We start from the raw sequence: 16,295 nt of genomic DNA on the forward strand, positions 1-16,295 counted from the left end.
TTATTAATTAAAAAGTTGCAAGATAATTTTCTAGTCTAATCTTTTATGCCCATGGACTGCAGACAATAATTGTGTGCCTTCATGTATATAAAATGTGTTAAAATGTCCTGAGTTCATTTTGCATGGCAAAAGAGGTAGGTAGGGTGCCAGTTCTATCTAGGAATAACAGTCCATCAAAAGGTTGTTTCTGTTGAATTCTCTTTAGCACAGGAACTAGGATCTTTGCAAACCATTTTGAAATTGAGTTACATCATTAAGAAGCCATATAGGAAAATATAGGTTGGTAAGTCTGAGAAGACATTCATTGTGTAATCCCAAATGTTAATGTGCCATCAGTGTGAGGTGAAATGGAAAACCTGAAAGTCATATGTGCGTAAGTTATGTGGTACATTGATTGCTTCTTAGCTGTGTTCTTTACTGTTGCTACTCATTTGAATGGGGATTGTTTGTCCAGCCCCCTGACTGCTAATAGAACTGCAGAATTGACTGAGATTCTGCCTCTAGCTGAGGTGACATTGAACTACAGAAAACATTAATAAAATCATTCGTGGAAACCTGAATTTATGCTTGAGTAAGTTAATCATCTCCTTGGTTGTTAGACATATGACAGCGCGGTCATATTTACCAGATGTGAACCGTAAATTGCTACTATCATGTGAAATGCTGTGGTGGTAGGGAAAAAAGAACTAAAATAGCAGCCTGAGCAAGACAAGGAGAATGGTGTGCTATATAATAAGAGGGTTCTGTGTTATTTACAACAGTGATTCCCAAACTGTGGTCTGTGGCCACTAGTGGTTCCCAGGACACTTGCCTGTGGTCCAAAAAGAGCTGGATGATTAGATGGAGTTAGTTCTCTGACTAGTTTCCACCTGCTCAGCTGAATTAATGGTAGCTAAGAATACTTTTCCAATAATACTTCTTGTGTGTGTTTGCAGCCAGCGGTCTTTGAGATGTTACACTGCTCTGGAGGTGGGGGAATGGGTCTATGGTGTGTACTGCTGCAAACAGGAGAGGAGGAGACACTGAAGGATGGTCTGAGAACTGAGCTCTGAAAAATAGTTACTCACCTTTAGCTAATAGCTTTTGTACTTAATATTTTGTATAATCCCAGAAAAAAGAATCCACACAGAGGCACAGGGAGTTAGTATGCATTTCATAATTTTAGCTATTTTGTGGCTGTCATTTATTTTAAGCAGTATGAAAGTTTTTAATTACTGTTAATCTCTCTAAATTTGAGAGGTAGGGATATGAAGGATGGAATGTTCAGTGGATTAGGAATTGGTTGATTGGACGCAGCCAAAGAGTTATGATCCATGGGTCTGTGGCAGGGTGGAGGCCGGTCACAAGCGGCGTCCCTCAGGGGTCAGTCTTGGGACCAGTGCTGTTCAACATCTTCGTCAGTGACACAGATGGTGGCATGGAGTGCACCCTCAGCAAGTCTGCGGACGGCACCAAGCTGAATGGTGCGGTCAGTACATTGGAAGGAAGGGATCCAGAGGGATCTGGACAGGCTGGAGAGGTGGGCCCATGAAAACCAAATAAGGTTCAATAAATAAGGCCAAGTGCAGCGTGCTGCAGGGTTGGGGCAATCTTAGGTATTTATACAGACTGGGTGAAGAACCCCTTGGGAGCAGCCCTGTGGAGAAGGACTTCAGGGTCCTGGTAGACGAGAGCTGGAAAAAAGGGGTGGCCAGCAGGGAGAGGGAGGTGATCATTCACCTCGACTCAACTCCTGTGAGGCCCCATCTGCAGCACTGCGTCCAGGCCTGTGGCCCCCAGTATAGGAAGGACGTGAAGCTCTTGGAGCGGGTCCAGAGGAGGCACTGAGATGATCAGAGGGCTGGAGCACCTCTCCTATGAGGAAAGGTTGAGGGAACTGGGCTTCCCTCATTGTGGCCTTCCTGTACTTGAAGGGAGCGTATAAACAGCAGGGGGAATGGCTGTTTATGAGGGTGGACAGTGATAGGACAAGAGGGAATGGTCTTAAACTGAGACAGGGAAGGTTTAGGTTGGATATTAGGAAGAAGTTTTTCCCCCAGAGGGTGGTGAGGCACTGGAACAGGTTGCCCAAGGAGGCTGTGGATGCCCCATCCCTGGAGGCATCCAAGGCCAGGCTGGATGTGGCTCTGGGCAGCCTAGTCTTGTGGTTGGCGACCTGCACAAAGCAGGGGGTTGGAACCAGATGATCATTGTGGTCCTTTTCAACCCAGGCCATTCTGTGGTTCTGTACTTCTGTGATCTTCTTTAAGGTGAATGACAGCTTTCTATTCTGTCAGTATTAAAACACCTGTAAATTAGCATCTGTGGTGCTTTAGAAGCTCTTTGATCTTCAAATCTTCATGGTAGAAACCCACTGGAATGTTTTAAATCGAAATATGTGAAAAGCAGGCTGCAGTACTTCATTTACTGTAATACTTCTTTCCCGTGTGCCACGTGCAGTTAATTATTCATACAGGAGCCATTATCAATGCCTGTAATTATGCAAATGCTCATTTGAGTGAAATGTTGGCATTTGGCATTGTTTTTATCAGTTCAGCTTAATTTTAAACGTGTGTTGAAAAATCTTGTTCAAGTCAGAATCAAAACTAAAAAACTAAAACTTTCCCATATGTGCAGTATTTCTAAATTCTTTTAGTATTTTCTTTTCTGGCCAACCAAAATGTTATCAATTTTAACTGCTCATAACATCATGCTTTTTCTGCCATTTATTTATTCATAATGATAATTTAAACACTGTTAAGATGATTCGTGTACCACCTAAAACACAGCTCTGTATTCCTTTGCATTTGATGGAGAAGTCACCAGTTTTTGCTGGTGTTACTAAGCAGAGAGCTTTGTCTCTACTTTTGTTTTAGCAATATGAAAAACAGGTTCTCTGTTTTGTTCAAGGTTTTTCACTGCATCTGTCCTCATTGTGTCCCTATGTATATTATTTTTAAAATCCATGAAAATCTTTATAATCCATTGTAGCACTTTATTCAACCAATTCCCCTGTGAAAGCTTAATTCATCCGTATCTACACATAAGGTTAATATAATTCTAATTCAAGGATGTTTTTTAAAGTAACAATTTTTGAAATCTGATACATTTTTCTGGATCCTTATCCAGAAAACAGGACATTAAAAAAAAAAAACAAAACAGCATCTCTTGGAGAGTGTAATGTCTTCAGTGCATTCCAGGAGACTTTGGATGTAAGTTTTGAGATTGTTTATGGATCATTTTCTGCCTTTCACCCCATGACTTAGGTATGTTCTCCAGCTGATACCATCGCTTCTAATTAGACACAGATGGCTGTTTAGTGAAGGAGAAAAAAAGTGTTTAAGAATTTGAACCTATGAAGAGCTAACATTTATATCTTTTGGTGTCCTGCCTTTAGAAGGTGTGTCATAGTTCACTGAAATGAGAGTGATGTGATGTTTTGCCATTCTATTGTAGGGAAAGTTGAAAAGTGAAATAATTCAATAAACAAAATATTGAAATGGTTCTGATTATTTTCCCAAGAGAGAATTCTTAAGAATCCTTTAATACAAGTCAGACTGGGAAATGCATTTACATTTGCTAACAGACTGAAAATGGACAATCCCCATAGCAGAAAATAATCCTTGCTCTCTGCAGGTTTATCAGGCCTGGGTTTGTTTCAATAATTGAACCAAAATTTTATTCACTATGTAGGTTACTTTTGGGGAAAAAAATTGATCAATATATTTTTAAATTTCTTAATTACAGTTTTTACTTTGGGATATAGACCTTAAATTTAATTTTGATACGACAAAGCTTGCCAAAAATGGTGCAGATCCTAATGCAGTCAATCTAGAGTTTAATGGTAATTTGGTTTTTATTTCACTGTCATCTGCAGTCTTAAGGCTGAGAAACTCAGCAACGCACAGCAGAATTCAGAAAATATTCAGGTTTGAAACTTCAGCCTCAGTTTGCTGTGGTTTTAGGAGTTTCCTTTTCTTTAAAGAGAAACGTTTCAGGGAAACGTAGAAGAGAGTAAGGCAGGAAATGCAGGTGGCATCACTCTTAAGTAGTCAGCTTCATTAATGAATTACTCATAGCTGTAGTGCACTGTTACATCTCTTACAAAGATGTGGGTAAGGGCTTTTTGCTTTGAGAAGTGAGCAAGGACTGAGTGGTAGCAGTGTTGTGGAGCCAGGATGCATGAGGGACTCGCATTTCTTGTTGGATAAAGGAGTTTTTCTTTTTACCTCCCTTTGATGCAGCTATTCTTTTCCTTTAGGCTGGACGTACTCTTATTTTTCTTAAGTTTAAATGCTACGTTTTTGGAATAATACAGCAATTAAAATCTTATTTACTACAGCTCCCAAATTAGTAGCAAGGTCAGGTGGCTGCCTAGCTGCTAAATGAACCACTGTTGGGCTAAACCATACAATAGACTCCACTGAAGTTCTCTAAGATTGCTGCTGTAGTGCTTCCGTTTTTGTTTAGTTTATTTAATGGTTGTTTCTTATTTTTGAGAATATAAGTTTTCAGACATATTACCTCTGAGTCTCCATTAACTACTGTTTGAATACTTGAGAGAAATTTAATCCTTTAATCATGAAGAGACTACGTTTCATATTCCTGAATGCACATCAATATACATTAAACATGATCATATTTAAATCTGCTTATGTGTAGGGCATGGTTCAAATTCAGTTCAATAGAAATGATGTTATAAAGCCATGGGTAGGCTCATTTGTGATGACAGATCAGCTTTGTTACAGTAATGCTTTAGTATCTATTTCAGTTATAATGCAAAACTCCAAAAAAAATCAATTAAAAATCAAAGTCATCACAGAATCTTCGGCGTGTTGCCATACCTGCTCTGCTCTGTAGTTCAGCCAGGTGACTGTGAATGAAACCTACAGCATTTTCAGCAGGAGGGCTAGAAAGGAAACTGCTGTCTTGATTTTAGGGAATAAATCTGTCAGTTTTAAAGCAATTTAGCAGTGGGAAAAGTGTAAATAATAATTTAAAGTGGATAATTTGACAGAAATGTGTTTCTTCCCCAAAGATAGACAATTTGCACTCTGACTTTCATGTTGTTACTTAAACATCAGCGAGTGATAAAGAAATCTGCTGTATTTCAAGAAAATGCAAAGTGAAATTAGACTTTCATTCTTAGGTTTGCTTTTAGTACAACCAGGTTTTTACATGTTTTCTTCCCCCTAGTTCTTGTTGCCCATCATGACACCCTATGGTACAGGACATCATTTTGGCCCGTTTGGGTCAGCTGTCCTGGTTCTGTCCCCTCCCAGCTCCTTGTGCCCCTCATCTCCTCACTGGCAGGATGCTGTGAGAAGCTGGAATGTCCTTGGCTTTGTGCAGCACTGCTCAGCAACAGCTAAACCACCAGTGTGCTGTCGTCACTGTTTTCATTAAAAATGCATCATACAAGCCTCTTCAAAGAAAATTTAACTTTATCCCAGCCAAAACCACAGAATCTAAGATATAATTTTGAAAACTTCTTACGATCTGTCATTTTTGAAGAATACGAGTTAAAGATGGAACAGTGTTATGTTTGCCTAAGTGGGTCGTTTACTCCTTAAAATAAGAAGGATGCTGGTCAGTGTTATTATATCATCTGGACCTGCTTACTTCAGGTGGTCAGTCTAGCTACTAAATTTAAATTTAGTATCGTTTCTGTGAATAAATGAAGATACAAACCTCCACTTTCCTGTATCAGTGTATCAGTGTAGTATCAGCTGAGACAAATATATCCAGGAGTAAAGAAAAAGCCCTAAGTTCTCCTAAATGTCATCCAAATGCCGTGGTGGTAGCTAGTGCCACTACGGTAGGAAATGCAGTCTTGTTATTTTAGTATTACTTCCAAGACTTAGCCTTATTTGAACATTTCAGTCTTTGTCTGTATCAGTTCTAAATATAATTTGGGGATGGATTTTCTAGAGAAATTAAGGCTGATGTAAACAAACCAAAAATTTTATCATGGTTTCAGCAAAGTGTTGAGTGCTTCAGCAAATGTCACCCATTGATCTGCTCAGTTACACCTTGCTGTATGTGGCTGTAAGGTACAAATCCCATACTGTTATTTGTGTTACTGTATAGCTGTCTATCCAGTTACCTTCTTAGCTGCTCACTTGTTCTGCTTCCCCGCTCTTAATTCCGTGCTGTATTCCTTGCCGTTTTCTCCCACTTCTAGAATAATTCTTTTTACTCCCTGTCTGTGGAATAACACGGGTTGTCTTCCTTGGCCAGCTGTCTGTCTTTGCTCCAAGCTTCGGCTCTCCTTTATTTGCTCTCAGCCTCTGTTTCTCTACTTCTATCTGTTTAAACTTCCCAAACTTCTGAAGTGCTGTTTTCAATAGGTGTGACTGTTAGACTTACCTACTATGGTGCAATGTTTTATTTATCATACACCTACTGAATCCATTCCTATTAAATGACATCCAATATTTTTTGTTCAACGCTCATACAATTGCAACTATCCTTCCTTTGTTTCTCGTTGTCATGCTATATGTAGACAGTCTTGAAGTTGTGCAGCATGTCATCATATTAGTTTTCTTCCACTGTCAACCTGTGCCAACACAAGTTGTTGAAATGTGCTTTTTTACTGAAGTTGCTTTTTGTTGCTTCATTCAGTAAGAAAGTCCCGTGCTTTAGTTTTTCAAGACTGAATTTTCACCATGTGAAATTGGAAGATGTTGGATCTGGCCGAACTCAGAAAGGTCTTGATACTAATGTGCTTTGCAGTACAGAACTACCTTAGGGAGCAACGCCCTGTGCGTGTGTTTTTCCTGGATGGACTCATACATCACATGCATCAAGGCTGATGGTGCAAGATAATTCAAAGTAAAAAACATTTACCCTTGTAAAACTGGGTGATATTTCAGACCATATGTGAAATGAGTATTCCAAAGGGAAACACTCAAGGTAGACATCTGAAGGAGGATCACCTGCCAGGCAAAGCGAGGAAAACAGACTTCTGGGGGCATGAAAGTGGGATTTGTTGGATCTGGACTGATTTTTTGCAACCTAGCTCAGCCAGATAATGGAAATTATAAGCTTTTCATTGTGTTGTTTGGACACATGCTACTGGTACGATAAACCCATCCTAATGCTCATGCTCACTGTGGAGTCCTTTCATGTTTCAGTGCACGCCTCATGGCATACTTCTTCCTGAAGATTGAAAGTATCCAGAAAATAAGGAGTTTAACATGAACAACCAGCTTCCCATCTTTTCAGACCTTTTTGCTTTTGCTCCTTGAAGTAACTTTATGATGGAAATGTAGATTTGCTCCTATACATTGGTGGTTCTCTAGCCATTTCTCTCTCAAGTTCTATGTGTTTTATTTTGCTTTTTGTGGTTTTTTTTTTTTTTTTTTTTTGTTATTAAAACATTGAAAATTCTTATAAAATACACTTTCTGCAGTTATTCAGCTTGACAGTCATTCAGGTGCAGAAGTGCTGTCATTCAGATACAGAAAAATCCATTTATCATGAGTATTAAATTTGGTTTATGTATGTAAAAATGATAATGGAAGTAAACACTGGCGTAGAGCTTCACAATAAAACATTGCTTAAAGTTGCTTGCTTTGCCTAAGTTAAAAGCAACCAGCACAACTTTGTCTCTGCACTTGTGCTGGCTGTTATCTCATTATACTCAGTAATTGCTGCTCTCACCAGAGGAAAGCAAGACTGGGAATGCAAAATAAAAAGAAGTATCTCAGCAATTCTTCATTTAGGAAGTTCAACATACTCCTGTATGTTTTGAATCAAAGTTGTTTTTAGTGTATGTTACGTTAGTCTATTCTGTCAGACTACACCAGTACTATTTTAATTATACTACAGCTTCCTTTCGACAGCAAATTAGATGTTAAATAAAGTATCCCAGCAATAGATATATAGATAGCAAAGGAAATCGGTAGTTTTAATTTACAAACTAAGGTCTTGTTGTTTTTCTAATAAAGAAAATAATGCCAATGACCACTACAGTGTCTTGAGTAAATGGTAATTTATTTGTAGAGGATACCTTTACAAAAAGTAATTACTCCAATAAACACTAATGAGCGGTATGTTTATCTTAAAAGTTGCATGAACAGTTCCTGAGGGTACCAGGGCCAGATGAAGGTCTAGGGGTTAATCTGAAACACAATGCTTTAAAACCTGGTTCCTGGTGTCAGTAGGAGTTCTTCAGTATTTATTGAACATTCTTTCACGGTTTCCATCCCATTTCATTGGCATTTTATCACTTGCTGATACAAATTATCCAGGGTTCAGTAATCAAATGAAAGATTGGGTGAAGCATTCAGGCTTCAAGCAATATATCTTTAGGAGATGTATTTTCTAAAAGATTTTCTCATTTTAGACCCACAAACCGGAAAGCTCCATTTTTAAGCATACAGTTCTCTTTAAACATTTTGAGATGGCATCATCCACTGGTAACAAATTACTGTGTTTTGCTATAAGAACAAAAAAATCATATGGATTCTTTGATTTACAGAATTTGACTTGTGACTATGCAGCCCTGTTTAGCAAGTAATCCTCCTAGATAATTTAGTCACGGGGCAGCTTTCTGTCCATCACCATGTGAAGGCAAAGATTAAACCTTCCATTGACTGCTCCATCTAAACAGCAGTTACACAGTCCCAGTTGCTGCTTCTCCCCTGCAGTGTTTGTATAGGTTGTGTTGGAAAAGTCTAAAACGCTTGGTCCAGTGTTTAATGTTCACTTATGGTCTGAGAGGATGGAATGCACCTAAAGTGACCCTAAGCTAGCCCTCCTGAGCTATTGGCTTGGTCACAGTGATGCCGTGTAACTTCCCTTTCCTAAGCTTTGGTATTATCTTTGAGCTGTCAGTATCGTCTCCTGGTTTCCTTTTTTTCCTCTTTATACTTCCCATGAATTTACTGCATGTTCATGTGTTGAAACTTTTCTCATTCACTGATATCACTGAAGCAGTATGGGAGCATCATCTAACTGAAAGGAGAGCCATGTAAGAGAGGAAGAGGTGAACTCCTTTCCAGCTCTGAATTCAGTTTCCAGTCATGTACTCCTGTAAAATTCTGAAAATTCTTGGCCACATTCTAAGTCCATTAGAGTTTGTCCTTAGATATTCTGGTGCTGCCTTCTAGAGTAAATGACTGGTGAAGGGGCAGATACAGGACAGGGAAGGCATTTTTCTTTGCTTTCCCTCATGGCACCTCTTCACACAGATGCTGATTCAGTGGCCCTGTCCTCTGTATTGACACTGTCAATGTTACAAGGTCACAGGCAGTATTTTCCTCCTGGAACTTCACTATTCCTCTTTGCTAAGCCCCCTGTTACAGGTCACAACTGTGAAAAGCCAGCTACCAAATGCAGAAGGATATGTGGGCTGCATTGTCAGTACTTATGAGAATCCTCCTAGATTAATCATCCTTTTAGGCAATAAGCAGCTCCTTGGTTTTATTCAGGACAGGTATGATCACAATCTTACAACTCCTTATGGCTCTCACTCACAGTAGCATTGTGGTTCCACCTATGGGTTCCACAGTCAGTGGCATCCTGTCATTATCACTGCAGTATGTCCCCAGAAGTCAAGAAAAAGTAAAACCCTTGTTGTTCTGTCTTGGAGGGATCATTGGTCTCCTGCTCATAGAAACATTTGTGTCTGGGATTTCTCGCTCATCCCTTCCATGTAGGGCAGATGGAAGTGTTTTCTACTGCCAGACTTGCAGTAGGATATTATAGAAAAAAGCATTGTGCCATTTTCAGAACTTGATGTAAAAGGTGCTGCTCTGTCTTCTGTTTTCCCATGGAGTTATCATCCTTTCTATAATTAATTTATTAAATACAAGCAAAGTGAAGAAAGTAGAAAAGTTTTTTTTTTTCCTTTCATTTTGTAATTTAGGCAAGACAACAACATGAGTCTTAAATGGAACACTGAATCAAGGAGGTTTTCAGGTGCTTAATAACCAAGCAAAAAGAATGGTCATTTCATTTGTTATTTTAATTATGATTTCTGATTGGCTTGTTCTGTATCTTCATAAAGCAGGATTTTATTTTTTTTTTTTATAAGCTATGTGGAACATCCCATGCTTATACCAGGTCAGTGATGTGGTTAGTCTTTTGTCTTGGCACAAAAGATGCTACATGTATTTGTGTTAGGGACAAAAAACTTGGGGAATTTGTGTGGGTGTTTTTTGTTTTTTTTTTTTCTTTTTCTGCTTCATAATTTTTAGGATGCTTTATCTTCTTCCCTTTCTCAGAAAAACAGAATAAAAGTATATTTTGCCTCATTGTTCCTGAGCAATTCCCAGACCTCACATATGAATGGATCCTGAGACAGACTTAGAGTCGCTATCTGACAGTCAGATGAGTGTCTGCATCCCTAGCTGCAATGCTGTTATCCTCTGTGAGCAGGGTAGCGGGGCATTTGGATGTACAAGCATTCCGTTGTGAAATTAGGGAGGTGCACACGCATGCACGAAGTGTGTGAGCTTTAACAGTAGCACTGGAAAATCTTGCCTCCAGTATCTTTTTGAATCGTTGAAGGAAAAGAAAATCTGTAATTTCTGAATAATTATTAATTTCAGGAATCTGCAGTATAAAGGCTGCTCATGTAACTGATGTGCTTTCTTTTTTTTCCCTAAGAATTTCCCATGCATACACAGCAGAAAAACAAACAAAATTCTCTGTTCTTTTGCTAAAAAGTGAAGTCCTCTTCCCCAGCAAGATTAACTTGTCGACTAATCTCAGAGCAAACACTTTATTTTAATCTATCATTGTTTTCTAACACTGGGTTTAGCAGAGGTCAGAAGAAGAGATTCATTAAAGTGATTGTGCATTTGTTTTTCCAAAAGCATATCAGAAGATTGATGTTTTGCCAAAGAAAATAAAGAAATACAGTATTTCTTTTAATACACTTCAGCTAAGTAAAGTCTTGCAATCACATGCTTTGGCCCAGCTGTGGTGTTTGTGGCATAAGGTACAAGTCATATAATTTCTACTATCTGAAAAGAGCTTAAATGAGCTTTATTTCAGCCACGCCATTTGTTCCACACCTGAGGTGAAGTAATTCGCTCTCTGGTCCCTCCTCTGATGTACAGCCATCACAAAGCTGACTGCCAGTGTGTTTGTGCAAGTCTGTTTGCTTATATAAAGAACCAATTTAAGCTCCTCCACCCAAGAAATTCGTGTTGACTTTGGATAATCCCTGGACGATATTATTCCATAAAATAAATAAATAAATCTTTCAGATGTATGACACGGCCCAGCTCCACATATTTTGGACTGTTATAAGCACATCATTTGTACTGAGGAAACACAAATTGCCGTGAGACATGGGCAGTTTTATGTTTGGCCAGATGTAAAATAAAATATGTGTTTCACTGTAGAGTTATGTGACACTGGAGTTCACCTGACAACAGTGCTGGCTCTATTGGGATGACAGTTACATCTCCAGACCCCGTGCTGCATGCTCATCCAAGGTGGATTTTCTGTAAGCAAAACCAATGCAATTTGGTTTGGCAACAAACCAATGTTACAGAAGAGAAGGAAAAGTAGTATTAAACTTCTAGAACAATTCTATTGAGTCAGCACTGGCTGTTAGGACTCACTTTCAATATGTTCGAGTTCTAAACTCAAGCCTGAGCAAGCGACAGGAGAAAAAAGCCCTTATTCTCTGTTTTTAATCCTACCTGTCCAGCCCTTACCCTTCCTTCACATTCTTACTTTGGCAACAAAACTGGTTCTCAGTAGGCACATCACTAATGAAATCAGTAATAATTTTGAGTATGTTAACCTGAACTCTACACTGCTATTTTAGTTGTTAAGTAAATATTGAATTAAATATCTAATGTCTTAAGAAACTAATTAATTAATTAACTGTTAGACAAATAACCTTGATTTGGAAAGTGTTGAGGCTGTGCAAGGCAGTATTTGCTGTACTGTTCATTGACAACATTGCAGTAACTTTCAGCATTTTGCTTGTAGCAGATACTGAGTTTTTGCTGAGAAAAGCAGCCATTAATCCGGACATCCATAATTTTCTGTCATGTGTGTTGATAATGGTATTATAAAATTGCTTCAAAATCACAAGGTTGCATGAAGAATACAAATAGAATTTGTGTTCTTTCCTGCTTGATCTCTGTAGTCTTATGAACCTGGAGAGGTTGTCTAGAAGATTTCTTCTCCTACTTTACTCCTTTTCCCTTTCTCTAACCTAGAAGAAGCAAAAATTCTTGTTAAACCCCCTTTTTTTTAAGAACAAAGGCTATGAATGGAATGTCCACAATTAAAAGACTTGCTGATAAATCACTGAAGATGGCAGTGCCTGAGAAATGAAGTATGGGAATGGTAGATAATGTTTACAGAGTAAAATTGGCCTCTTCAACCCAACACATGACAATACAGTTATACTCAATGTCACATACTCTGTCACTTGTTCCTGTACCCAGTGGGTCACTATATTTCTAGTTTTCTGTTACTGTGTGTTTTACATATACACTTAATTAGACTTGCAGTGCAGACAGCCCACTCCTGCATGTGGTTAAGCTACTGTATAAATAAATAAAAAGTAGCTCTAACTAAAAATAGGAACTAAGATTAAAAACAATGTGTTGGCCTTAGGGTTTCAGGAAACAGAACAAGCTTCTTGTTTCACATTACTTGTAGAAAGCCTAATAGGTAATATATTACTTCTAATCCAGTGTTACATTCCTTAAGTGTGTTTTGTCTTTTTCATTCAGAGTAAACTACTATAAATTATGTTGGGTTGTGATCATAAGTAGTTTTAGTAGAAATACTAAAGAAAAATGTGCTTGTTGTTGCCTCTGTGGTAATATTTTAAGCTCAGGAAAAAAGGCATCAGAGCACGTTCTAAAACAATTATTCTGCTTCAAAACATTATGCATTATACAGATCATCGAAGAGGCAATTTAGCGCCAACTCATGCTACCAATTACTACTGTTGCGGCCAGAGTTCCCATAACTCATTTGTATTGGTAATTTTTAGCATTTGGGATTACAGATTTACTGCACGGAGATTGAAGGACCTGTAAATCATTGTAATTTGATAATGGGTGGTTAGAAAGGTGTCTGTTACCACTTCCTCTTTGCAGATACAAAACCAGCTACGTCTGAAGTGGGCCTACTCTGTGAGCTAGCTTTCTCTTACAAGTTCCTTCATGCTTTCTGCCTCTCGTTTTCCATTCTTGTTTTTTCTTGCATTCTTTTCCATACGGCAGCCCAGCTTAAACTGGAGTGGTGTATCCTTAGCACACCTTTTAGTTCAGCAGGTAGAGTATTTTTCTAGCGGATTAAAGTTCTGTGAGTCCCCTTAGACTTAGAACTTCAGAGCCATGTCACCCACATCATGAGCCAGTGCTAACGAAGCCCTGATTGATGCAAATTGTTACAGTCTGGATTATCCCAGTCTTGTTGGCTGGCCAGGGAGCAAGTGGTGAAGTTCTCATTGTTAGTGATTGCCCAGGCTCCTTTGGGAGGTCCCTGACAGAACAGGAATGAAATCATACAGTGACCTGGAAACCTGAGGCTCTCACCTGATGCTCTTTGTAGCTGGATCAGTGATGATAATAACCTGCCTAAATCTGTGTAATTTGTGTAATTGCCGTTGCTCCATGTTGATGTATACGCATCCCATATTTTTCCTCACCCTATGGGTTTATTTTGTTCTGTACATTTATTAAGACAAGAGACCTTAGGTATCTGACTGTCCTCAGCACATGGTAACATGGCTGATCATTTGTCTTGATTGAAGGATCTCTTGTTCCTGAGCAGTACTGCTATATTAGATCCTGAACTTACAATATAAAATTGGGTTAATTTAAGCTGAACCCTCGCTGTGAGTTTGGCCTTGTACCAAACAAATACCGTAGCAGACGATGAACCATCAAGCTCCATGAGTTGCTGTATCCTTTTCTAGCTGGCTAGTTGTATATGCCTGCACATTTAATGATGGTCTGCCATTTACCAGCTCTGCTAACTTTTTTTTTTTTTTTATTATTAAAAGTTGTATTTCAGAATTTTCCAAAAAAAGTAGAGAAAACTGAGGTAGTTGAAACTTTTACTAAAACAAAGGACTTTTTTTCTTCTGTTTCAGACACAGACATTAAGGAGCTGGAGGATGTGTTTGGACTTAATGGACAAGTAGAACATAAGCTGAACTTCCTTAAAAAGAACGTATCTAAAGATATAAAGCTGGTACTGATTGCTCATTCTATTGGTTGCTACATCACACTGGAGATGATGAAGCGAGCATCAGAACTTCAGGTACATCAACCTTGAAGAATGGGGGTTGCATTGTTAGCAAAACAATGCACATGATTAGCTTGTGAATATTGCCAGGACTTTCCTGTGGAAGCTGGATTCTTGTATAGGCAAGCTTTCAATCCTAGTTCTCATTAAAATGAAATAAAAACATTAATGAGCTAATGAACTAAGCCAAATAAAATATAATTAAGCAGTTTACTGTAGGATGAAGATCTTGTTCTAAATCTGGACCTCAAAATGCCCACGTAGTACAAATGATTATTAATGCCAATAGATATGTTTCAGGCTTTCTTGTTGTCTTATTGTCATTACATAATCATAGAATAGCCTGGATTGAAAAGGACCGCAATGATCATCCAGTTTCGGCCCCCTGCTCTGTGCAGGGTCGCCAACCAGCAGACCAGGCTGCCCAGAGCCACATCCAGCCTGGCCTTGAATGCCTCCAGGGATGGGGCATCCACAGCCTCCTTGGGCAACCTGTTCCAGTGCCTCACCACTCTCTGTGTGAAATAATATGTAAACAGATGCTAGATATAAGTTTTTTTAATTAATTTCAATTATTTTTATATTATTAAATTATGCTGCAACGTCAAAAAATAAAACTGGTTATGATTTTGATAAGAGCTTCTCAAGGATCAAAGATCTCAAGAAAAGCAGATTGCTAGCTCTAGGTGGAAAATTGTATGGAAAATAATATAATAAACTGTGATGAGAACAGCTCTAAAAGGCATTGTTTTTAAATTTTGATAGATACCAGTGCTTCTGCAGCACAGTCCTGGTTTGTGTAAGAAGAATTGGAGGTGTAGCTGCATATTCTTACCTTTGTTCATCTGAACAATTTTCTTCCTCTCTGTGAAGCAGCAGGAAACGTGAGGAAGGACACTGTCAGGTTGAGAGACAGAGCTGTTAGTGTTGCTGATAACTCACTCTGCTCGTGGATGGCCAATGAAGAATGCTGAATTTGTTATTAAATATTCACTCTTGCTAAATCATTGCCTCTTCTTCTACTTTATAAGCACTTCAGTGGAAGGGAGTGCAGTGTTAGCATAAAGTCTGTGTTTAACATATGCATGAGTTGGTTCTTCCACATCTTTATAACCGTTTCCACTGAACATCCAACTTTTTTTTTCCCTTTGAAGAAAATGGCAACAAAAAAGTGAAACATGAAGTTAACCTTATATGTTAACCTTCCATATTTCCCCAAGCGTATTTGTGATTATAAACAAGGAGGGTTTATTTTTTTGAGATAAATTTTGTTACTGTTTTATCTTTTCAAGAGGGAGTGTTTTAGAAAATATCATATGTAGTGATTTGTCCAGAAATACCAACTTTTCTTTGGTCAACATCTCTACAGTGCTTATTACAAAATGGTTTTACCTGGTTTCAATTGAACTATGAATTGTTGAGTAATTTTTTTACACTTGGCTCATTGGATGTTGGCAGCGTGTTACTTATCAATGTTTTGCATTGTAGGTATCTCTGGGATACATTCAGACTTCATGGTGCACTGTGTGCATGAAATTATACGATAAACCACATTTAAGATGCATTTAGCAATAGAAAATATTTGTACAAGCCAGAGTGTTGTGCAACCTTTGTCCCTTTGCCAAAAATAAGTTAACTGTTAGGTTTTATAACGTATGAAGTGTGATAATAAGAAACTTGTGTTTCCATCTCTCCCTTTGTTTTTACTGGAATATTTGATTCCCACAAGATTTTGAGCACATATGTGTATTTTAGTAGCTAGATCATTTGATTTTATTTTTGTGTAGTTCTTGTGTGATATTCTTTTATTCTATGAGCTTTGGTTTTGGTCTTAAATTCTCTGCTTTTAAAAGGCCTTTATTGCTTACAGTTTATTATTTTGAGCTAGAGGTTAATGCATTGAACTTAGTGCTCAAATGATTCAGTAATGGTCATTCAGCAGGCTTCATTTCTGTTGCCCCATTTAAATCCCTTTCATGATCTATCCAAGAGTAGACTAGATTTTCTGTGCAGTGATGAGGGAACTTGGTGAGCATGGAAGGCATGACAAGGATGAAGTACTGCCTCCACTTCTG

General features: G+C 38.4%; 1 protein-coding gene across 5 annotated transcripts in view; it reads left to right on the forward strand.

Annotated features, from left to right (window-relative positions):
• Positions 1 to 16,295, forward strand: part of LDAH (lipid droplet associated hydrolase) — a 107,448-nt gene that overhangs the window by 33,923 nt on the left and 57,230 nt on the right. For all 5 annotated transcript variants that reach the window (XM_052688855.1, XM_052688875.1, XM_052688865.1 and 2 more), the window contains one exon: positions 14,066 to 14,235. In XM_052688855.1, the coding sequence (XP_052544815.1) occupies positions 14,066 to 14,235 (170 nt within the window). The remainder of the gene's footprint in view (positions 1 to 14,065; positions 14,236 to 16,295) is intronic.

Source organism: Tympanuchus pallidicinctus, unplaced genomic scaffold (assembly GCF_026119805.1).
Source record: "Tympanuchus pallidicinctus isolate F22 unplaced genomic scaffold, pur_lepc_1.0 scaffold1, whole genome shotgun sequence".
NCBI lineage: Eukaryota > Metazoa > Chordata > Aves > Galliformes > Phasianidae > Tympanuchus > Tympanuchus pallidicinctus.